The following is a 22,166-nucleotide window of genomic DNA, read 5'->3' as shown; positions in this document are numbered from 1 at the left end:
GATATGGGGTTGGCTCCCCAGGGCTTTGCCCCCAGCACACCCTCCCCTGTGCAGCTCATCCTGCAGGATCTGCCATCCCCCTGCACCTCCACCGTGCCTGGCTCCATCCTCACTGTTACTCACACCTCTCACCCACCACAGCACTTAAGCACGAAAGACATATGGAAATGAGTGGCACTAACAAGAGTATTAATTAAAAAACCATCTGTTGAGCCAAGGAGAGCTTCCCCCCCTCCCACAGCCAGCCTTGGGCTGGGACACAGCTTGGGGCAGTGGTTTGGCCCCCTGGCACAGCACAATCAAGCCAGGGGGGGCCGTGGGGCAGAGCAGCCCACGGGCTGGGCCAGGGGAGGGCATGAGGAGGTAGCCATGGAGCCAAGCTCCACATGGAGGTCTTGAGTCATCTCCTCGTGGAGTAAAAGGCACCTGGTACTCGCCCAGTTCACTCTGCCTCCCACCCCCAGGCTACTCACCATTAGCAGGTCTCAGCCCAGGCCCCCTCTGTGCGGTGCCAGACAGCCCTGCTTCCCTGCAGGTGGGCACAAGGTGGGCCTGGCAGGGACCCCCTTGATGCTAAACCCCTTCCTGCTCAGCTGCACGAGTCAGGGCTGGGAGATCCTGAGCCCAGGCTGGTGGCCATGCAGCAACCAGAAACTGCTGCAGCATCCTGCTGGGGAGTCATTTCAAGGTGGAAGGAAGCAGGGATGGAGTCCAGTGCCAAGCCAGGCTTGGTGGGCAGTGCCATGGGCACATTCAGCATCCCTCTGGTCTCCAGCTAAGACCTTCCTACAGTGGCTGTGTGTCCCCGTGGTGGCTCACACACTTTCAGGACAGTGTCAGTGGCAGAGGGAGCCTGTCCTGCTTCTGTCATGGATGTTCAGGGCTCCCAGGACAGAGCAGGGAGCAGAACCTCTGTGCATGACGGGAAAACCTGGGTGGTTTCCTGTAAATATATTTTGAATTACCCATGGCGGTGCTGCTGGTCCTCCAGCTCCCCCAGCAATGCCATCACATGTGCTCCAGACCACCTCCTCCTTCCCTGGGGGAATAAAAACTCTGGCTTTTCCATTGCTGCTTCCTAGGGAAGTCAGGGCAATCCTCAGGGAGCACAAGGCTGTTCCTGGCTGGAACCAAATGTCTCTTGGTGGCCCCTGGGGAAAGGGGCTCTCAGGGCAGGACCAGAGACCCCCTGGAAGGAGCCCAGCAGTCAGTGTGTGGAGCTGCCCACGGGAAAGATTTTGCATCTGGGAGGTGAAACCTTTCCTCACAGTTATCTGTGCTGGCCCCAGTGCTCCCAGGGCAGTTTTGACCCACTTGATTCCTCAGCAAGGGGTGCTGCAGCCCTGGCCAGGCTGCTCTGCAGATCCCACACTCCAGCTCTGCCTGAGGGCTGCAGCAAACACAGAGGGCAGATCTACCCCTGGCCTGTGTGCAGGGAATCCCTGGCACATGGAGAAATCCCAGCCTGCAGCGCTGATGGGACAGATCCTCCTGCTGCAGGCACATGCACACGTGCTGCCTCCCCCCAAAAGGGGATGTGAGTGTCCCCTGACCCTAGAGAGTCTTGGGATGGGGCCAGACAGCAAGGCAGCCCTGCAAGGGCGAGTCCAGAACATCTCCTCTCAGACAGCAACCTTGGGATGGATGGAGCTTATGGAAGCAATGGAGACCCGTGGTGGAGGGAAGCAGACACCCAGGGTGGAAACCTCCCTCAGCGCGGGGCCACAGCCCTGGATGGGCCAGCTCTACCTGGAGGAACCTGCGAGGGGAGCAAAGGCAGCAGGTTTTGAGCTGTTTGCAGCCCCCAGGAGTCAGTGCCAACCTTTCCCGCAGAGCAGCGGCCCCAGGGCGGGGCTGGCACCGCCGGCACTCACCGCAGGGCACGTGGCAGTCGCACTCGCAGATGTCACAGCGCTGGAACCAGCGCGCCCAGCCCGAGCGCTTGGTGACACAGGACGAGATCTTGATGCAGCCGCGGTTCAGGGAGGCCCCCAGGTGGGCCTGGGAGCCGCAGGACGACGAGCACTTCCCGGTGATGTCCCGCTCGCTGATCTCGATCCGACCCCGCAGGCAGATCCCTGCGGGAGCAGGGACAGGGCGCGTCAAAGGGTGCCCAGTGCGGGGCACTTTCCCAGGGTGAAAGGGGTGCCGGGGGCACTCCCGCAGCCCCGTCCCCGTGCGGGCAGGGGGCTCGGCGTGCCCCCCGTGGTACTCACGGAGGCAGGAGGGCTTGGGGGTCCAGCGGCCGTCGGACTGGCAGGCGCTGACCGGGTCCCCCAGCAGCAGGAAGCCGGGCCGGCAGCTGTAGCGCACCACGGAGCCCACCCACCAGTCGTTCCCGTGCACCACCGAGTTGAAATCCGCCTCGGGCCGCCCGCAATTCACTGCCAACATCGAGCGTCCCGCCTGCCACCGCCCCGTGCAAACAGCAGCCCCAGGGGTGCCCCAGGCAGGGCTGCGGGTCCCGGATAGGGACCAGGGGCCGGGCAGGATATGTGTCCCCACGTGGCCCCAGGACCAGGCTGCTGGAGGGACTCACACACGTGTGTGTGTGTGTGTGGAATAAACCCTGCCCTCCTCAGGCTGCCCGTGCCGAGCCCTGCAGCAGCCCCGGGACCCCCGCCCGGCTCTTCCCACTCTGGTTTTACCTCTGCAGAAGGATTTGTAGCCCAGCCAGCAGCAGCTGCCGTTCCCACACTGGCTCCTCTTCAGCTCCTTGTGCTTCCCCTTGCAGCCCCCCACGCAGATGGGGGCTGTGCCAGACCAGTAGGTATCCAGGTCTTCTGGTGCCACTGAGAGCAAGGCTGGGGGGTGAGGAGCACCATTCCCACCAGCTCCCCAGCCCTCAGGGTGCCACAGGGAGGTGTTTGAGCCCACCAAAGCTCCTCTCAGCCCACCCCCAACCCTCGCTGTGGTGAGTGCCCTCACTCCCAGACGCCTGCTCCTGCTTCCCCTGTGCCAAGCCCCAGCACAGGGGCGGGACAGAAGTCTTGCTCCTTACTGGGGAAGACTGGTCCAGCAGCTCTGGGGCACCCTGCAAGCCCCTCATCCCCCCAAAAACGCCCTGTTACCTTCTGGGTCCTCGCAGGAGACCAGCGTGGCCAGCAGGGTGAGGAAGAGGAGGCCCAGTGCCATGGTGCACACTCTGCCCTCCTCCCCTCACCCCTCAGACCACAGACCCCCCTCTCTGCTCGCCCAGGAGAAAGTGAACTTGGTTTTCCATACACACACAGGACAGGGGCTGCTGTAGGACATGGGGAAAGGGAGGAGACACTCCCTCTAATGCCAATCCTCTCCCCAGCAGATAATCTCTGGCAGATTACCCTGCCTGGACCCAGTGTTTAAAGGGACAACTCCCAGCCACCACAGCCTCTCCTCCACTCCCAACACCCACCACTCCATCCAACATAATGCAGGCACAGCCCTGGCTCTGGCAGGACGTTGGAATGAGGGCCAAGGCTGGGAGTGCTGCGAAGGCAAACCTGGCACGGGGCCCTTCTCTCGAAGGTATCCTTGGCCCAGCTCTGCCAAGGACCAGGGAGCAGAGAATGGAATGCTGGGCAAGGCCTGAACCTTGCATTCCAAGCCCAGGGATGCTCTGCCTGGATCTAGGAACATCCTCTGGCATTCTGTGCTGTCAGGGCTGCTGGGACACCCCCTGAGCACTGGGTGCCCAGTACATGGCCCTACTTGTGTTCTACTGCCCCACACCCCTGGAGAGCACAGTTTTGGGGTGCAGGGGTGCACATGGCCCTTCACACACGGATCCAGCCCCAGGACACCTTCAGGCAGCTCTGCCCACCTCATCCCTGCTCCATACCCAGCCCCTGGATGGCACCTTGCACAGCTCAGTGCCCCTCACCCAGGGCTGCTCGTCACTGCCCCACCCCAAGGGCACAGCCACCAAACCACAGCCAGTGGGTGCAACTGGAAAGTGAGCAGATGGCCAAGGGTTTAGGATAAAGGGATTTCCTCCATTAAACTGGAATTCCAACAGCTTTTGCTCAAGCTGCTTGAGGAAGGAGCAAGGGGGAAAAGTCAGCGTCCAGCAAGGTGCCTCCCTGCCTCCAGCTGGGCTCAGCACCTCCACACGGGGTAGGGAGGGCACAAAGGTCACCTCAGGGACCCCAAATTCACACTGTCCTTGTCCAGTCACTCGACAAAGGACAAGCTGGCTCTGCTCACAAATCCAGGCCACTCCCTGTATTCAAAAAAGGCCAGAGCAGGCAGCAGACAGCCCTGGAGGAGGCAGCAAAAATCAAACCCACAGCAGGAACGGGAGTGCCAGAGCTAAACCTGGCCTTCCAGTGCCACCTCTGGGGACATGGAGCAGCACACTCCAGTGCCAGCTGCACGGTGTCAGGAGATCCTGGCAGCTCTTCAGTGCCCACCTCCCACACTGCAGGCTCAGGGTACCCCAGTGTCACCTCCTCACACCACAGCTGGCAGGGGTGGGGCTGGAACACACACCAGACACTGCTCAGCCTGGCAGCCTGATCTTTATTCGTCGTGCCAAGGTACACTTTGCCCAACCAGGAGCCCAAACCCCAATGTGGGGAGGAAACCCAGGGAATGACAAAAGCAGAAGGGAAGCTCCCCAGTGTCCCAGTGCTGCAGTGGCCTGCAAGGGACAGCACCTCCAGCCCTCTCCTCCCAGACACTCATGGGATCGGGGGTGCCAACACCACCACCAGTACCAGCTGAACCAGGAGAGCTGATGTGCAGGGATGTGCTGATCAAGGCACTGCCATCCCCTGGAGAAACTCTGGATGGGGAAGGACACTGCTAAAGGCCACACATCTCCCCAGGCAAGAGGCTTCAGCACCAGTGTCTGCTCCACACACCATCCAGCCTGGAAAGGGCCTGGCTGAGGAATGGGCTCAGCAAGGGACCACATCACCCACGAGTTACCCAGGCCAGGCCTAGGCCAAACCTCCTGGGAGGGTGGGAGAGGCTTGCTAGTCCCTAATCCCCAAGAGGAGGAGACAGACAGCCCTTCCCAGCCTCACATCCCTCGATCCACAGCTGAGAGACCCATCCTTCCCCTCTGCCCATGCTGCCCAGAACCAGCAGCCAGCCAGGCTGGGGCAGCACAGGGTGAAGACAAGCCCAGGCCTCTCCCCCAGGCACCCCCCAACCTCCCCCACCAGCGCATCCCACGGAGGCCCAAGTTTTCCCCACGCACAGAGGCCTGGGGGCACCTCACACGATCTGGATGCCCAGTTCCTCTGCTGTCTTCTGCAGCCTGTCCATGACATTCTCCTCCAGCTCCACAGGCAGCCCTGCAGGGGCTGTGCCCTGCTCCTCTGGGGACGTGCTGGCCATCACATAATACACAGTCTCGCTCTCCCCGTGCTCGTTGGTCCTGTTCACCACCCGGATGATGGGGCTGCTGGGGGTGCTGGGCTCTTGCTCTGAGGACAAAGCTGGCCCTGGGAAGGTGCTGGGCTCTTGCTCTGACGACAGTGCAGCTCCCTGGAAGGCGCTGGGCTGTGCTGGCTCGGGGCTGCCAGCAGAGCACGGGGCCGGGCACAGCTCAGAGCCCCTGTTCTCCTCTGCCAGGGGAGCGTCTGCTGGCGGCTCCAGGATGATGCCCTGCAGGTTGCCCTCCCCCTCAGGCAGCACCACGCACTCAGCTGGGCCCTCGAGGGCCTCCCCACGCTTCTCCCTGTCCTTCAGGAGCTGCTCTGTGAGCTCCACGCTCTCGTAACGCACCAGCTGCAGCCGCATGTAGCCGTCCTCGTGCTCCCTGTACCTGGGACACACAGGCAAGGGGATGGACAGTCACACTCCCCTTCCCAGGAGACAGGAACAGCCAAGGGAGGGGGATTCTAGGTTTCAAAGCCCTGTGCTGCATAGATAATACTGTGCTAGTAAGATAAAAAGCCCTAAACCCACACCCACGTGGCAGCTCCTGAGCTTTGTGCCACGAGCCTCAATCATCCCCCCAGCCCATCTCCCCCCACCACTCTGCTTCACTGGGAGCATTTGAAGTCCATCCTCTTCCCCTCCCAGCTCTGCAAACCCTTTGGAGTTTCCTAGGGAGGATGCAGCAGAGGCACCTGCCAAGGGATTGACCTGCAGCAGCTCTCTCCAGAGGGGCACAGCTGGAGCTGCCCCTGCCAAGCTCAGGAGTGTCCCACTGCTGCCCTTGCCCCAGATCTCTGACCCAGGGCTGGAGATGCCTCCCAGCACTGCCCTGTCACTGTGCCAGATCCCACTGAATGTTTACTGCTCAGACAGTGGGCAAAGGGTCTTGAGCACACTACAAACACCAGAGTCCGAGCACCGCCAGGTCTGTGCTGCAGCAGGACACAGGATGCAACCCCAGCAGTCCCCTGCCCTGCAGAGGAGGCAGAGAGGAGCTCAGCACAGGCAGTACCTGAAGCGAGGGTGCCCCGAGGGCCACTTGAACTGGTGCTTCTTCCTGAGGTGCACAGTGAGGTTGTTCCCACGTGTGAAGCACTTGTCACACACGTGGCACTTGTACCGGGGCTCCGAGTCACCCTGGGGGGCACAGAGAGGGGCATGAAGGGGGAATCAGCTTCTCTGGGAAGACTGACACGGGGTAACAGGAGCAATACAAGCTCTGCTGCCTTCCCACCTCGTGGACTTTCCTGTAGTGCAGCTTGATGGAGCAGAGGGACCGTGCAGAGAAGCTGCAGGCCTCAAACTCACAGCGATACGCCGGCTCCTTGCTGTGCGTGTCCAGGTGCTTCCTCAGATCAATGAGGTTCTTGCAGCTGGAAGGCAATGGGGAGGGAACAGAGCTGTGAACACAGCAGCACAGGCACACACCTGCCTCTGGGAGCATGGAAAGCCCTGTCCCTCACCTGTAGTCACAGTAGTCACACTTGAAGGGTCGCTCCTCGCTGTGCCGGAAGCGAATGTGGTTGCGCAGGGAGGAGGGCAGGGGGCATGTCATGTCACACAGAGGGCACTTGTAGTGGTTCACTGTGCCAAGGACAGGGGGAAATGTGACCCCAAAGCAGGGCAGAGCACTCACTCCTCAGGGGCTCAGCTGGGAGAAGGGGCCTTTACTCACCGTGGTTCCTCATGTGGTCGCGGAGCAGCCTCTCCGTGGCAAACCTCTTGGAGCAGTGGGAACACTGGAACCTCTGCTCTGGGACAGGGAGGAAGGGGAGGGGTGGTGAGAAAGGAGATCAGAGCAGAGAGAACAGCACAAAGAGCAGCAAGTGAGAAATAGAGGTGGTTACAGGGGAGCTGGAAACCCTTCTCTGCAGGCAGACACAGCACGCACTGACTAGAAAGCCAAACTGAAAAAAACCCAGAACAACACTTGCAAAGACCAAAAGGCACAGCCTCCCAGGGCAGAAACTGGGGAGCAACCATCACACAGGGAATTGAGCCAGCAAATCCCAGTGCTGCTGCCTGGGACTCTGCAGGAGGAACAGTTCTGGCTGAACAGTGTGAGCCTTCCAACCCTGCCTCTGCAAGAGGACACTTCTCAGAAGACACAAGCTGTGCCAGGGGAAGTTCAGGTTGGACATCAGGAAGAATTTCTTCCTGGAAAGGGTGGTCAGGCATTGGAAGGGGCTGCCCAGGGAGGTTTGGAGTCCCCATCCCTGCAGGTGTCTAAGGAATGACTGGGCTGGGTGGCAAGGGGGACATTGGGCACAGGTTGGACTGGATGACCTTGGAGGCCTCTTCCCAAACATCCCAGCCCCAGGAATCCCCCCCTGCCCCCTGGCTTACGGTCCAGGGCGGTCTGACGGCGGATGTGGTCGAAGAACTTGGTGTTGTTGGCAAACATCCCCCCACAGGTGGGACAGGCCACCACCTTCTCCTGCGTGTGGCTGCGCAGGTGCTCCCGCAGTTTGCAGCGGCCCTTGAAGCTGCAGTCACAGTCTGGGCACAAACAACAGCACAGTGAGACCCCTCACAGCTGGGCCACGACACACAGCCTTGACTGATTACCAGCCTTCTTCCCTCTCTTTGGGGCAGCAAGGCCCCAGAAAAGCCCAGGGAGCAGGGGCACAGCAGGGTGAGGTTGCTGGTGTGCAACTGGCACGACCCCTACCAGCAGTTTAGGCAACTGCACAAACACAGGGGGAAATTACAGATAAAAATAAACTCCAGCCTTTTCTTCTAGGGACTAATTAAATATTAATGAGAAGTTCGTTGTCAAGCACTCAGCTGGATGCCCTGAAGCAAATCCTACAGGACATGTCCCTGTCAGCACCACGGACACGCATAGTTTTGAAGGTCCAGGGGGCTCCCTGAAACCCTCCCAGGGAGCAGAGAGCTCTCCTGTACCACATTTGCAACCCAGCCCCGTGCAAAGCCCTGGCCCTGGAGCCACACACAAACCTTTCCAGCCACAGAGCACCACGTGGTTCTCCTTCCCTGCTGCCTTGTACTCGGAGCAGAAGCTGTGATCCTCCACGTGCCGGTAGAACCACTCGGGGTTATCAAAGGATCTCTGGGGAGGAAGGACAGAAAAAAACAGGGTCAAAAAAAGAGATCAGCACAAGCTCAGGTGCTTTCACACAGGCCCCAGCAGAGCCAGCAGGTCGGGGTGCAGGGCAGCAGCTGCTCTCCCTCCCTCGGTTAGACCAAGCCCCCTGTTCTCACCTCACAGTACTCCCACAGGCACAGGAAGTTCTCCTGGATCTCAGGGATGATGTTCCTGCTCTGGAAGTCCAGCTGGCAGTGGCTGACGTCCCCCTGGCTCTGCAGGGCCCGCAGCCCCCACTGCTTGAGCTTGGTGTGGTAGCAGTGGAAGTAGACGTGGCGCACGAGGTCGGAGGGGCTCTCCGGGGAGCAGAACCCACAGTCCTGCCACAGGCACGTGTACTCCTCTGCAACACACAGGACACACACAGCCTGAATCACAGGATCATCAGCCAGGCTGGGAAAGACCTCTGAGATCACCCAGTCCACTGGTCAGGGGGAAACCCTCCGGGGGGAAAAAACACCACGGGGGTTTTGCTGAGACTCGGTGCCTCCCCACCTGAGCACACACAGCCTTTGCCAGCTGCTGCTCTTGGTATTTTTCACTTCCTCTGAAGGAAAAGAGTAACTACACTTCAAAAAAGCCCAGCAGCCTCCCCTGGGAAGGTAGGTCATGTGACAGGCCAAATTATCTCCAAGCCAATGCTGGGGGAAGGAAAATGCAACAGGCAGCACAGCTCTGCTCAGGGAGGGGAGGAGGAAGGAGGCCAGAAACCTTCTCTTCTCGTGGAATCACAGGTTGGAAAAGACCTCCAGGATCATCCAGGTGCCCGATGCCCACCTTGTCCCCCAGCCCAGAGTCCTGAGTGCCACGTCCAGTCCTTCCTTGGACACCTCCAGGGGTGGGGACTCCACCACCTCCCTGGGCAGCCCCTTTCCATGAATAAACCCCTCCTGATATCCAACCTGGCCCTCCCCTGGCACAGCCTGTCCCTTGTTCCCTGGGAGCAGAGCCCGACTCCTGCCCCCCCCCGGCTCCTCCCTCCTGTCGGGGAGCACTGGAGAGCGAGAAGGCCTCCAGCCCCTTACCCAGAGGGTCTATCTCGTCGCGGTGCTCGCCGGGGAGGTGCTGCTGCAGGTGCTGCGCCACGTGCCCGCAGAACTCCTCCATCCCCGCCGCCACGTACGAGCACTGCTGCCACTCGCACTGCAGCACCACGGCCCCCTTCCCGCCGGCCCGGCCCGGCGGCATGGCCGGGGCCCCCCGGAGCCGGGCAGAGCCACCGAAGCCTCCTGCGGCCAGCCGGGAGCGGCTCGGAGCCCCGCGGGGTGCGGGGAGAGCGGGGACGAGACCTCCGGCACCGCCGCCCCTCCGCCCGCCTCTGCCCCGCAGGGGGGCTCCGGAACGCGACGGACCGCGCCCGACAGCCAATGGGAACCGCCCTCGCCTCGGCCCGCCGGCCAATCGCCGCGCGGGAAGGCGCCGCGCGCGCGGCACCCGAGTGGGCCCGCCGGGAAAGCGGCGCCGCCGCGCTGAGGTTCCGGGGCGCTTTGGGTCCCACCAGGGAGAGGGAGGATTCCGAACAGCCTCGGGATTAATTCCCGTTTGGGGTTGGGAAAACCCGCACCCCGGCAGCCAGGGCAGCTCTCCGCAGAATCACTGAATAGCTGGGGTCAGAGGGCACCTCTGCAGATCATCCAGTCAACCCCCCCCCCCTTGCCCAGGCAGGGTCACCTGGAGCAGGTGACGCAGGAGCACATCCCGGTGGGGTTGGGATGTCTCCAGAGGCTCCACGCTCTCCCTAGGCAGCTGTTCCAGTGCTCTGCCACCTCCATGGGAAGACGTTCTTCCTCGTGTTGAGGTGGAACTTGTGTTTCAGTTCGTGGCACCGGTTGCCCCGAGTTTCCCCATCCCTGGAAATGTCCAAGGGCAGGTTGTAGCAACCTGGTCTATGGAAGGTGTCCCTGTCCATGGCTGGTGGGTGAGACTGGATGATCTTTAAGGTCCCTTCCAACCCAAACCATTCTGAGTTCATTTTTGGTGCCTCCAGGACGCTTCCTTGCCTAAACAAGAGCCCTCGCACTGAGAACCCACCGAGCTGGACACAAACCACGGCAGTGCTGCACCTCCTACCATGAGATAATGCCACAAATTCCCTTTACTCAGCAGCGAGGAGATGGATTGAAATGACAGTTTGAATTAAACAAACCTACACTGACTGTTACATCTGCTGTGCTGGGCTTTTTCTTGTGACACAGAACGGAGGCACAATCCTCAGAGTTTGCTTTGGCACTGGCAAACGTCTTATAAAAACAAATGGGATTTATAAAATGTGCCCCAAAGAATGTTGTGCACAATGGTTTCTGTAACTCCTGTCCCACACAGTGGCTCTGCCCTTGATGTGAGTGGGAAGCACGTGCCCAGACCCATTAAATTATAAAGAAAACCTGGGTGTGATGCTTTTTCAAATGAAAACACAAGGTAAGAGGTTGATCTCACCTCAAAGAAGGGCTGGCTGAGTTTTTGCTTCGTCTCTGTTTGTTTGTTTCCTGCGAGGTTGGTTTGTTTTCAGTGCAATTACTTTGCAATCAGCACAGAGAACACCTGGACTGACTAAACACTGCAAAGCCTGAATGGGGCTGGGATTTAATGTGTGTATCCTCTGAAGATTCATCCCCAGGAGACAAAACTCCCTGGGCAGTGTTCCAGGAGGCAGGTGGCAAACAAAGCCCGTTGCTGACAAAGCAGAGACACCCCCCCCCTTTCTGTGCCACTTCACATCTGCCCACCCTCCCCTGCCCCACCTGGAGCCTCCTGCCCATTCTCTGACCTGCCTGCCAAATCCTGGGCACCTGTGGGCACCAGGAAGGGGTGGAAAAGGGGTAGATGGGCCAAAATAAGAGTTGTGTTTATACAAGAGGGTGGTGAAAGGCTCTACACAGGATGACATTCCATGGCTGTGTGGTGTCCTCTTGGCCCTGAGCAGGCAGAACACCCGAGTTAACTCCTGCAAGTTAAGAATATTTGGGAATTAATCAGGATATTGTTTCAGCTCTGCCTCAGTGATACAGACACAGCCTTTGCCAGCTGCTGCTCTTGGTGTTTTTTATTTCCTCTGAAGGAAAAGAGTAATTACACTTACAAAAAACCCAGGAAGGCGGGTCACGTGACCACCCAAATTAATCTCCAGGCCAATGCTGGGGGAAGCACATGGATTACAAGGAGGGAAGGATCTTTCCTAATGGCCCCACGAGCTGGCAGCAGACTCCACAAGGAGGAATATTGAATTAGGAGGAACATGCTGGCGCCAGCCTTGCCCTGCTCCTGTAAGATGAGCAGAAGTGCTGCACAGCAGCCCTCTGGGCTTGTGCACAAAGCACTCCAGAGATCCTCTGCCTCAGCATGGCCTGCCCTCGCCCTCCTGACAGGGAAAATGCTCCCTTGCAGTGATTAAAGAGGAGTTTAAAGGCTTAACTCTGCCCTGTGGTTCAGACACCACACAAACAGCCTCGCTGCCCATGCAGGAGTGGCTATGGCAGCTCTGGCCAACACTCCCTTAAATCTGGGTCCAGCTGCAGTGTCAAACAGGTCCTTTCCTGGCTGCTGTTCCCTCTCCTGGTGCCTCCCTGGAGGACAAACCCAGCCCTTCAGAAAGGGGACCCCTCCTCAGGCTCCCTCCTGAGGAACATGAGGGTTTGCTGGTGGACACTTCTGCCACTCCCATGAACGATCTATCCCTGGCTGAAGGTTATCCCTCTCCCTGCAGGTGCCTGTGGATTCCAGGCAAAGCCCTCCTGGGTTCCCAGTGTCCAAAGAGACAGTTTAATGCACAAACTGGGGGGTCCCAGAGGGACAGAACCACTGCCCAAGCGAGGTCTGTGCTTGTCTCCAACAGCTCGGGGGTGTCTCACACCCAACAAGAGAAGATCCTCTTGTCCCAAGCCTTGTTTTCCCAGCCAAATCCCTCACCTGTAAGGAGGTGGCTCACCCCTGCAGGACTGGCCACCCTTTCACTTTAAACCAAGGCTTTTCTGTCCCCAAACCTTGGTTTTCAGCCATGAAATGTCAGGTCGGACAGGAAGGAGCCTCTCTGGGAAGGATCCACACTGACCATGCAAATGGGAGCGAAAAAACAGATCCAGGGATTTGCATTTAAGCAAATCCCAAGTGAGGTATCGTGGAGACATCCCTGAATTGGAGAAAACCTATTTCCTCCAGCTTTCTCAGCTGGAAGTTTACCAGGGGAACATGAGCACAGGTTTCACTCTGCCCTGGGAAGCTCATGACAGACACAGCCCTGCTCCAAAATCCCGCAGGATCCAAGAGCTGGGACTTGGCAGCTGCAGCAACAACAATGGAAACAGGTGAGTTTTCCAGCACCCTTGGCTTCCCACAGGATGCATCCTCATGGAATTACCAGGGAGAGAACATGCTGTGCTGTTCTTGGGCTCATTTTAAAAAAAGAAATAATCAGAAAGAATTGTCTTAAAATCAACATGTGGCATCTTTAATGTCCCAAGAATTTAATGGTATCAATTAGCATGTTCTGCCTTCTCTAAGCTGAATTTATATTCCTCCACAGTGCAATGTTTTTCAAAAGGCAGTTAGATCAAAGTGATGTGAAATATGATTCAATTTGCCTGAAAATTATAGAAACTCAGGCCTAAATTAGCATTTTCTTCCACAATGCTGCCAGTAGCAGAGTTATCTGGAGTTTTAATAGCTCAGCATCAGATGCTGCTGAATAATTCACTGAAAGCAACAGGTTGAGTTATGTGAGGCTGGACTGAAAACTGATAAACAAGGCTAAAGGACGGAGCCATTTTGTGGCTTAATTAAAACAATTTGGGCAGAGAAATAACTGAGCATATGAACGGAGAACTTCTGTGTAAAAACAAAGAGGTGTGGAAGTGTTTTTGTAAAGCCTTTTCAGCACACTAAAGATGCCAGGAAAACATCTGCAGAAGTGCAGAGCATCAGACTCTTGTTTCTGAGACCCATCAGACTCAGGGGCAGTTAATGCAAAGAGCTTGGAGGGTTTGGAAAGTCAGGCTGCAGAATAAAAGAATAAAAGCTGCTCACAGCTTTTTGAGCAGTATCCCCATGATGAAAATTAAATATGAGTCTGCCCCTGGCTTCAGTTCATCCTCCAGTGGTTCTGTGCTGGATCAAGGCCTGATTTTCAACTGGATGCAGCCAAAGACTGAGTTGCCACAGGTATCAAACTGTGCTGGAGCTCGATGAGCTCTGCCCTGCAGCTCAGGTTTTTCCATCAAACCACAATGTTCTGGTCTCTGAAGGAACTCTCAGGGGAAAATGGGAAGTTCCTGATGCAAAAGGTGCAGCTTTTTCTGTCAGTTATACCTGCTTTGAGTGCACACCAGGTACCTGTGCTCCCAACTGCTGCCAGTAAAACAGCCCTAAAAAGGGAGAACAGGAGGGAGAATCTTCCTTGGGCTCTGAAAAAAAAGACCCAGTCTCAGTGGGCAGATTCCTCTCAGCTGTAAGAATTTATATCCATTTCTGGCCACTTCAGACACTCACTGTTTGATATGAGACTCAGTGTCCACCTCTGTTTTTGGGGCACTGCCCCTCGAGTGTGTTCACCTCATTCCCAGTCTTGGCTGAAGTCTCTGGTTAGCACTCAAACACCAAAAACAAGCTGTAATTGCTCCAAAATTGCAATTTCTGTGGCCCAACAGACAACATTTGGGGTAACCCCAAGCCAGCACCGTGTTGTTTAAACCCTCTGCTCTTCCTTTCTGATCCCTCCCTGTGCATCCCGTGTCTGTGCACCTGGGGATACAATGCCACGGGAATGAGAGGGATAAATGGGGCCAAAGGACACATCCTGCAAAGCAGAAGGGCCAAATGATAAATTTTAGAGATCAAACACATCAGCTGTGGGGTGGCAGTTTGTGTTCCCTCAGGAGAACGTGGCTGTGTGTGTTTTCCAAGGGATTAACTTCAAAGTTAAGCTTTTTTTTTTTTTTCCCCCCAGAAGATTTCAATGAAATCCAAACATGGAAACCCCTCCCTGGCCCCACAGGTGTGAGCTCTGTGTTCAGGCACAGCCTGCCAGGATAAAAGAGCTGTCCCTGGTATTGTAGCAGGGCCAAAAAACGGAGCCAGACCCACCACCAGCCTCTTTGGGTGACGTGGCAGAGACATTTCACCCACTTGTGCCTTCCTGAGTAACCTGGATAAAGCAGAGCCCACAAGCACCTGCTGGGATAAAGCTCCTTTTTCCTTCTGTGACCCACATGAGTGTTCAGAGGAGCCACTCCAGCCATCCCAGGGGATTCCCACCCCGGGATCAGAGCTGGCAGAGAGATGTGCTGAGAGCCAGCAGCCCCAGAAGGGTTAAACCACAGCACCTCTGCTGAAACCAAAGGGTTAAAGAAACATTTGCTGGCTCAAAGGGGAAATGTGGGACCCCCTGGAGCTCTCTTTAGTAAAACAGAACCCAAAAACCATGAGACAGCCACATCAGACAGAGAGGGACCTGCATGAAAACCATGTGGACCCAACGTGGAAACACAGGTTGGGTCACTTCAGTCTTCCCCTGCAGATGAGCAGCTCTCACTGCTGAGCTCCAAAGGGATGATTTTTGTGTTAATAATTGCAGTTTTTCTTTCCTGCCTTGATGTAGAGATGTGATGAACATGCTCCTTCTGTACCAACCTCTTCCAGCTGCTCTGGGCTCCCCCTGAACCCTCTAATCCTCATTTCAACCCCTCAGTCCCCACAGATTTTGGCAAACGTGTGTACCAGGGAGTGAGGGTGAAGCACACAGTCAAGGATCTTCTTGCTGAGAAACGCTCCAGGCAGAGCAGTGGCTCCCACTTCAGCGTAAGTCGCTCCCTCTCCACCTTTTTTGAACCCAAAAAAGACATGCCATCCAACCCTCTGCTTTTGGTAGAGCTCAGGGCACCTCCAGCATTGACAGGGAGCAGCAAAAACATTTGCAACCCCACTGCTCGTCCCAAAACATCCCTGATGGCTCCTTGATTTTTTTTTACATCAGTGAACTAATGCCTAAAAGTATTTTTCTTTCTATTTTAAGCGTATCAGTAATGCTAAATGTCTCATTATTCCTGTCACATCCTGCCTGTGACACCTTTCCAGGTCGAATTCCTTTTTCCCTCCACCCCAGCCACACTCGGACCAGTCAGTGCCACAAAAATAGCTGTTCTTCCCCGAAGGTTGTGCTCCTTCCAGCTCCTCCCTGGCACACACCAGAGTGTGCCAGGGGAGATGCAGTGATGTTATGGGCTGGCAGGAGGCCAAGCAGCAGCTTGGAGGAGATGATCTCTTCCTAAAGTGGCTCTATGGCAACAGGAAGCCCAGGCCAGGCTCTGGTACCACTACATTGGGGTTTTTTTTCCTCAATTGCCAGCCAGCAAAGCAATGCAACATTGCAGTGCCAGCACGTGGCATCCAGTGGCACGACCAGCTATTCCCTGGGTGCTCCCAAGACTCACCTTCAAGGAGCAGCAGCTCCTCAGTTCCATTTTCTGGGAGCAAGTGGGACACTGGCAGATGAGGAGGTGCAGCCAAGCTGTTGAAACTGAGCCCTGGAAGGAAAAAGTGAGAGCAGAAACCCAGATTACTGGCAGCAGAAGACACATATTAGGAGTTTTGGTGCTCTCAGGCTTTTTGCCTTCAGTAAAATGAAGAAACCTCAAAGGGGCTTGCAAGTATAAAACACTTGCAAGGGTTTTTCTCTCCGTGGCTTAAATCTGTGCAGAAAAGCAGCACTGGGTGTTAAAAACACAGCAAGATCCAGCCACAGAGACCCTCACAGCCTTCAGGTGCTGCAGAAAGGAAGAAGAACCCCCGAGCCACGGACAGTCAGTGGGAAAGACATGCAGATATTTAGGAATTATGCTTTGTGGAGCAGCAGGAGGCAACTGCTGTGTTTGCCCTCACTGAGGAAACAGCTCCTGGTTGGTGATATCATGCTTTACCTGCTCCCTTTCTGAGGCAGCAACTCCAACAAGAAGGCTCAGGAAGTGTAAAATTCTTGCTCCTTGCTTTGTTGCCCTTGGCTTTGTCCTCCAGAGCTGAGCAGTTGCGTGGTTATCTCATGCAAAATCAGCCCCCGCTGCTAATTCCCAAGGAGAGACAAAAAATTATTGTGCAGGGCAAACATCCGTATTTGCTCGAAGATATGGTGAAAAAAGAGCAGCTGTAAGTGCAGCTCTGTTTGTCTGGCAGGATAAAACCAAGAGGCAGATAACTGAACACCCCCTTTGTGTGTTTACGATGCTGTGGGATTCAGCTGCATCTTTTGTCTGAGCACGATCTTTGCTCCCCCATCCCAACAAAAGAAATAATCACTCGGCTTTTGTGGGGCGAGGGGAGGTCTCTGGAGGAGGGAAGGTCAGAGCTTAGCAGAGATGAGCTGCTGGGCTGGTTATTGAGGCAGCACAACAGCCAGAATTTCATGTCAGCCAAGCCCTGCACACATCAAATGAGAGGAAATCACAGAATATGCTGAGTTGGAAGGGACCCACAAGGAGCAGGGCACGCTGTGATGAAAACCACACAAAGTCTGGGGTTCTGCACCAACTGCAGGGCAGAAGGGCTTGGGCCTGGGCTTCAGGGAGGGTCCCACTTTTCCCCTGCACAGGTATGAACCTTATCTGTGTGATAAGAGCATTCCCATCTTTCCTCAGCCGTGGAAAAGGGGGGTGTACAGGTGAAGCACTGCAATCCTCTGGTTTAAAGGGCAGTGCTGTTGAGCACCCAGCAGCACCCAGAGGCCAGGGACAGACCATTGGAGGTGCCTGGGACAGACCACTCGGGGTGCCCTGCCCAGACTAAGCTTTGCTCCTATTATGAATTTTCATCACTTCAGCTGCTGTTCTACAAACTGGGACCAGAGAGGAGATGCACTGAAACCAAAACATTGCCAAGAGGGCACCATAAATCCCCCTTGCAGGATCAGATAGCTGTTTTGACCTGGGTCCTTCCATTTAGCCCCCCAAGGCAGTGAAGCAACCCAGCTCTCTGGAGTGTTTCCAGCCTGGCCATGTGCAGGGCAGGCTGAGACCCAGCTTATCACCAGCTGAATGTGCTGGGAGAGCCCAGGGGATGCTGGACAGACACACTGAAGTGCTGCAGAGGATCCAGCCCCACGGAGAGGAAGCAATGCAGGCAGGAAATGAACTAATGGGTTTCAATTAAGCCAAGCCTTTCATCGCCAGATAAGGAGCTGAGGAGGGGAATGAAATGCAGGTCCCTGCAAGCACGTGGTGCCTGCTCTGGTGAAGAGCTGCAGCAGAGGCTCCTGCAGCTGAATTAAAGCAGCTCTGTGAGCACCCACCGTGGGTGTGTGCACTGAAATCCTGCCTGGGACACACAGTCAGGAGGTTTCAGTGATCAGAGGATCTGATAACTGGGAATGCTCCATTCTAAAGGCTGGCAGCTGTGCCAAGGACCCTCCTGTCCCATCCCAGCTCTCACCACTGCAGCCCTTTGTCCTTTAAGGCAGGATCTGTGCCACCTTCCCCCCCCCCGCACAACCTTTTCCCCCCGAAGTGACGTGGATGCTGAGAGAGGGGTGTCTGCCCAGGCCAGATTTGCATGTGGAGGCTTCAGCCCTGCAGGGCAGTGAGCACAGCCAGAGGGGATCCTCAGTGAGCTCTGCAGCCAAAAATGGCCCAGCTGGAGGCTGGTGCCAGCCCTGACCCTGGGGCATGAACACTCTTCTTCACCCACAAGCCAAGGGGCTCCTTCCTGCCCACTCCTGTCACCTCTGGAGCCTGTGTGACTTGTGCTGGCTCACAGCTCATTTTCATGACTGACCAGGGAGCAGCTGCAAAACCTCCCTCAGCAGCAAAAGGAAGTCCCAGCACTGGCAAATTTTAATTCAAATTTAAACCTCTAAATTTGGTTGCCTGCTACGGCAGGAACCTCCTGTTTGCACTATGCAAACTGAAAATAGCCCGTCCCCAGCACTGGCCAGGGGACAGATGAAATAAATGCAGCCAAGGGCTCTGTGTTTCTCTTTGATGGGTTTGGAGAACTGAATGAAACCCCAGGTATGAGCTCTGCTCCAGAGCAGCAGGTGCTTTGTAAGGAATTAGGCACCAGGGTCACTCAGGGCTAATTCTCCCTTCCCTGGGCACCAAGAGGAGATTATTATTATGTTCAGCATTGCTCTAGGACCCACGAGGGAATTAGAAACAACTGCCTTTACAGACAGCCTGCTTGTGCTGTGAGGAGGAGCCAGGCAAAGCAGCACAGGTGGGCTGAGCCAGGACTCAGAATCTGCCCATTTTGACCAGTCAAGGGCTCAAATACCAGTTTATTGAGACCTGTTTTGTGCCAGCACCTAAATGAGTGCTCAGCATTGTGCCTGCATTAAAGGACTCTGCAGTGCACCAGAGAGAAGCCATTTATCTTGATACTTCTCCTGTTATCAGCTCTGCACAAGACCTCCACAATCTCTTCTTAGCCTACATCTGCTAATGCCTCAGAGGCCCCAGGCTTGAAATCATGTAGTTAAACCCTTCATAGCACCAAGGCTCAAACAGTGCACCTGAGTTATGCCAACACCTTCCCAAACCACGTGTTCAAAGAGCCACCTCACTTTGGAAAGGCAATTTTTTAACCTGTCTCTGTCTTTTTGCAGGGCAGCAGCAGCACACCACAGTCAGCCTTTGTCCAAGTGCCAGGTGAGGTTTTCCTCCTCCTTCCATGCAGGTTGGGTGGTTGACACAGCCCTGTCTGTTCTCCTCCAGAGAATAAGCAAAGGAGCCCTGGAGCAGGGCCACCCCTCAGAGAGAGCCCAGGAGGAAAGTAATTACAAGAGTCAAAACAGGAACAGCAATAATCTCGTGTAAAATTCCCAAAGAGAGGAAAGAGAGATAATTAAAGCAGTTCCCACCTCTTTTGATAGAGGAGCCACACAGAATCCCTTCTTTTCTTTCTGCATCTTCCAGTTTTCTCTGGAGCAGAGGAAAGAAAGTACAAAATCAGGAGCTGACCTGTTTCATCCCTTCAGCTCTTGGGCAGGGAAAGGGGAGTGAGGCTGGAACCTCCTCCCCAAGGGCTGCAGCAGAACAAGGAAGAAGCAGAGGCTGACAAAACTGACCTCAATCTCCCTGTTTGAAAGGAGGCCTCCTATTTAAAGCTTTCCAGAACACATTTGGTTGGCCACAGATGGAGGTCACCAGCTGGACCAGGGCAGGCTGGGGTGCTAAAAGCACTTGGGCTCACACTCCTGTTTCAAGGCAGGATTGACTCTTGCTCTGGGTGATGCTGGAGAGAAAAGGGCTCTGGTTTGCACCCCCAGAGGTGTCCATGGCTCTGTGGCTCCTCCCAGGTGCTGCTGTCACAGCTTCCCTTTATCCCACCTGTTCTCTGCCCACCACAGGCTCCCCTCCCACAGGTTACTACGGAGTCAGGAGACCCTTCCCAGCTGAGCTGGATTTCCACAGCACCAAGCAGTTTGTCAGTGATGTCTACTCGTCCCCTCTGGGCTCCAAGCCCTTCTCCTGTGATTCCTCTGCCTCTCAGGGCTACCCAGCCCTCCTGGACTCGTATCTCACCGACCAGTGTGGGGATTACCGTGCTCCCCCCCTCGCTCCTGCTGCCAGCTCCTTCTTCAGCCCTTCTGCTGTGCCCCCTCTGCTGCCATCCTTCCCCGGGGACACGGGACACTTCCTACTAGTGAGTGAGTCTGTGGTGCTGTCACCCAATAAAAGATCACCCGATTTAAACCCCGGGGTTCAGTCGGGGGGGCTCGTGGGAAGGATGTGGCTGATCCACAACAGAGCCCCCAGCAGATGGGGCAGGTCTGCAGGGAAGGTTTATTATCTTTGTTCCCATCTAATTCTCCCCTCTCCCCGTGGGAGACCAACCTTCCCTGCTCCCCAAAGCAACTACTGCATTAAGCTCCTTTAAAATTTCTAGAAACATCCTTTGACAGCTCCAGGCTGTTGCCTATCCCCCATCCCTGCTGCTTCCCAGGAGCCAGCTCCTGTCACACCCCCAGGGCAGAGCTCCTGGACCCTGTAGGATCAGGGCTGGTCAGTCCCACTGGGATCCTATTCCAGGCCTTGATACTTCTCAAGTATCATCCTATGGACAGGATGGATGTTTCTGTGCAACAGTTTTAACACCAAACACTGCTCCAGAGCAGCAGAAACCCTCATGGAACAGACTCCCCAGGGCAGTGAGCACAGCCCCAAGGCTGCCAGAGCTCAAAAAGTGTTTGGATGATCCTCTGGGGCACAGGGTGTGACTCCTGGGGATGGGCCTGAGCAGGGCTGAGGGTTGGACTCGATGATCCTTGAGGGTCCCTTCCAACTCAGCACATTCTGGGATTCTGAGTGTTCCCAGCTGGGCCTTGGGGATAGAAACGCCATTACCTCCAGTACAAGCTTTTATTCCTAAGAGTCTTTCTTGCCTTCTCCCCCTGCTTCCCTGCAGAGAGAGCCCTGGGAGCAGAGCCCACCCGACAGCCTGGGCCAGTCGGACGCTGCGTGCTCAGACCCTCTGCAAGCGCTGCCTCCCGCCTCCAGCTGCCTCTCCCCGCCTGAACCCGCAGGGGTTTCCCCATTCCGGGGCTCGGGTTGGACCCCAGCCATCCCTGGAGCCCAGCCCTACCCTCTGCACCCTCTGGAAGATGCCCACTGCTCCCCCAGCTCGCCCTACACCTTCCCACCGTTCACAGGGACCGAGCCGCCCTCCAGGATGAGCCACCTCTGCCCAGAGCAGCCCTCGGAGACCCCACACCTCCAGGATAACCCTGCCTGGGCAAAAGAGGATGGCAGTGCCCTCTGGGGGACTTATGAAGGCCGGAGAACTTATTGACGGGAGAGAAGAGCTGGAGAAAAAAAAAACCAAACAGAAAATGGACCGTTATTGAAGCAAATTAATTATTTGTCTGCTCTTTCCTAAACCTTCAAACAGAGGGTGCTGCAACGTGTGATGCTTTGTGCTCTGTGTAGAAATACAGTCACTTGGAAATACCAAGTGGTGCCTTCTGGTGCCTTGTGAGAGTCATTGCTCGCAGCCCTGCTGTGCCACAGGTAAAACCCACAGCCTGAAAAATATCTGCACCTTGTGAGCCTTTCCTACACACACGGATCTCAGGGACTTCCCGGGGGGCTTCTCCAGCCTTAAGGATTTAATGGTTCTGTAGGGGGTTGGCCTCACCTGCAGTGCACAAAACACACCCTCCCCAACATCTTCTGTGCCCTCGAGGAGCCACAGAGCTGTCCCCTCCTTGCCCACCCCAGATCCACACACTCCTGGGGTCCGTGGCCAGGAGGGCAGGCTGCTCCCAGCATCCAGGTGGGATGTCACCGGGAACAGGAGTGGTTTCCAGTCCCGGGGCCAGTCCGGGCCCCGTGGCCACTAGAGGTAGCTCTGCACACACAAACGCGCCCAGGAGCCCCGTGGAACCCTCACAGATGCAGCAGATCCCGACGGGTTTGCCCCTGCAGGAGGCCACCCCATGTGCCCCATCTCGCCCCCAGCCTGGCACCCACAGCAGCAGCACCAAAAGCCTCTCTGGGGATGAACAGGAACATTCCAACACCTTGGAATAGGCAGTGATGAGATGCCTTAAAGCTCTCCTCGCCTTTTCTCCTCAAGTCATGGGGATAATTAGGCTTTTGGAGCCTTCACAGCACCTTCCAGGGATCATAAATGGCACTGGGGGCACAGGATTGGGCTCAGAGCATCTCCCCATGCCATGCTGCCTGGGGGCACCTCTCTGTGGGGAACATGG

The 22,166-nt window shown here is 56.2% G+C and overlaps 2 protein-coding genes across 2 annotated transcripts; one reads left to right on the top strand and one right to left on the bottom strand.

Annotated features, from left to right (window-relative positions):
- Window positions 1-4,480: 4,480 nt before the first annotated feature.
- Window positions 4,481-9,742, bottom strand: HINFP (histone H4 transcription factor). Its single transcript, XM_027699527.1, has 9 exons — window positions 9,505-9,742; window positions 8,596-8,822; window positions 8,332-8,443; window positions 7,717-7,869; window positions 7,046-7,123; window positions 6,834-6,954; window positions 6,605-6,743; window positions 6,383-6,507; window positions 4,481-5,755 (listed from the first exon to the last, which is right to left on the bottom strand). The coding sequence occupies exons 1-9, from the start codon at window positions 9,665-9,667 to the stop codon at window positions 5,203-5,205; spliced, it is 1,671 nt and encodes a 556-aa protein (XP_027555328.1). The 5' UTR covers window positions 9,668-9,742; the 3' UTR covers window positions 4,481-5,202.
- Window positions 9,743-12,770: 3,028 nt separating this feature from the next.
- CUNH11orf53 (chromosome unknown C11orf53 homolog) lies at window positions 12,771-21,244 on the top strand. Its single transcript, XM_027699237.1, has 5 exons — window positions 12,771-12,780; window positions 15,159-15,268; window positions 19,059-19,101; window positions 19,803-20,098; window positions 20,861-21,244. The coding sequence occupies exons 1-5, from the start codon at window positions 12,771-12,773 to the stop codon at window positions 21,242-21,244; spliced, it is 843 nt and encodes a 280-aa protein (XP_027555038.1).
- Window positions 21,245-22,166: the final 922 nt, after the last annotated feature.

Source organism: Neopelma chrysocephalum, unplaced genomic scaffold (genome assembly GCF_003984885.1).
Source record: "Neopelma chrysocephalum unplaced genomic scaffold, ASM398488v2 Primary Assembly neopelma1_138, whole genome shotgun sequence".
NCBI lineage: Eukaryota > Metazoa > Chordata > Aves > Passeriformes > Pipridae > Neopelma > Neopelma chrysocephalum.
The sequence above is the reverse complement of the archived record's forward strand: the minus strand, read 5'-3'. Positions and strand labels throughout refer to the sequence as shown.

Bases quoted from the DNA above. Each gene is read 5' to 3' on its own strand.
- HINFP (XM_027699527.1), bottom strand. From the start codon at position 9,667: ATGCCGCCGGGCCGGGCCGGCGGGAAGGGGGCCGTGGTGCTGCAGTGC. The intron at 7,870-8,331 runs GTTTGTGTGTGG...GTTTGTGCCCAG, and splicing joins GGTGCTCTGTGGCTGGAAAG to ACTGTGACTGCAGCTTCAAG. The intron at 7,124-7,716 runs GTAAGCCAGGGG...TCCCTGTCCCAG, and splicing joins CCGTCAGACCGCCCTGGACC to AGCAGAGGTTCCAGTGTTCC.
- CUNH11orf53 (XM_027699237.1), top strand. The intron at 19,102-19,802 runs GTGAGGTTTTCC...TGCCCACCACAG, and splicing joins AGCCTTTGTCCAAGTGCCAG to GCTCCCCTCCCACAGGTTAC. The intron at 20,099-20,860 runs GTGAGTGAGTCT...GCTTCCCTGCAG, and splicing joins ACACGGGACACTTCCTACTA to AGAGAGCCCTGGGAGCAGAG.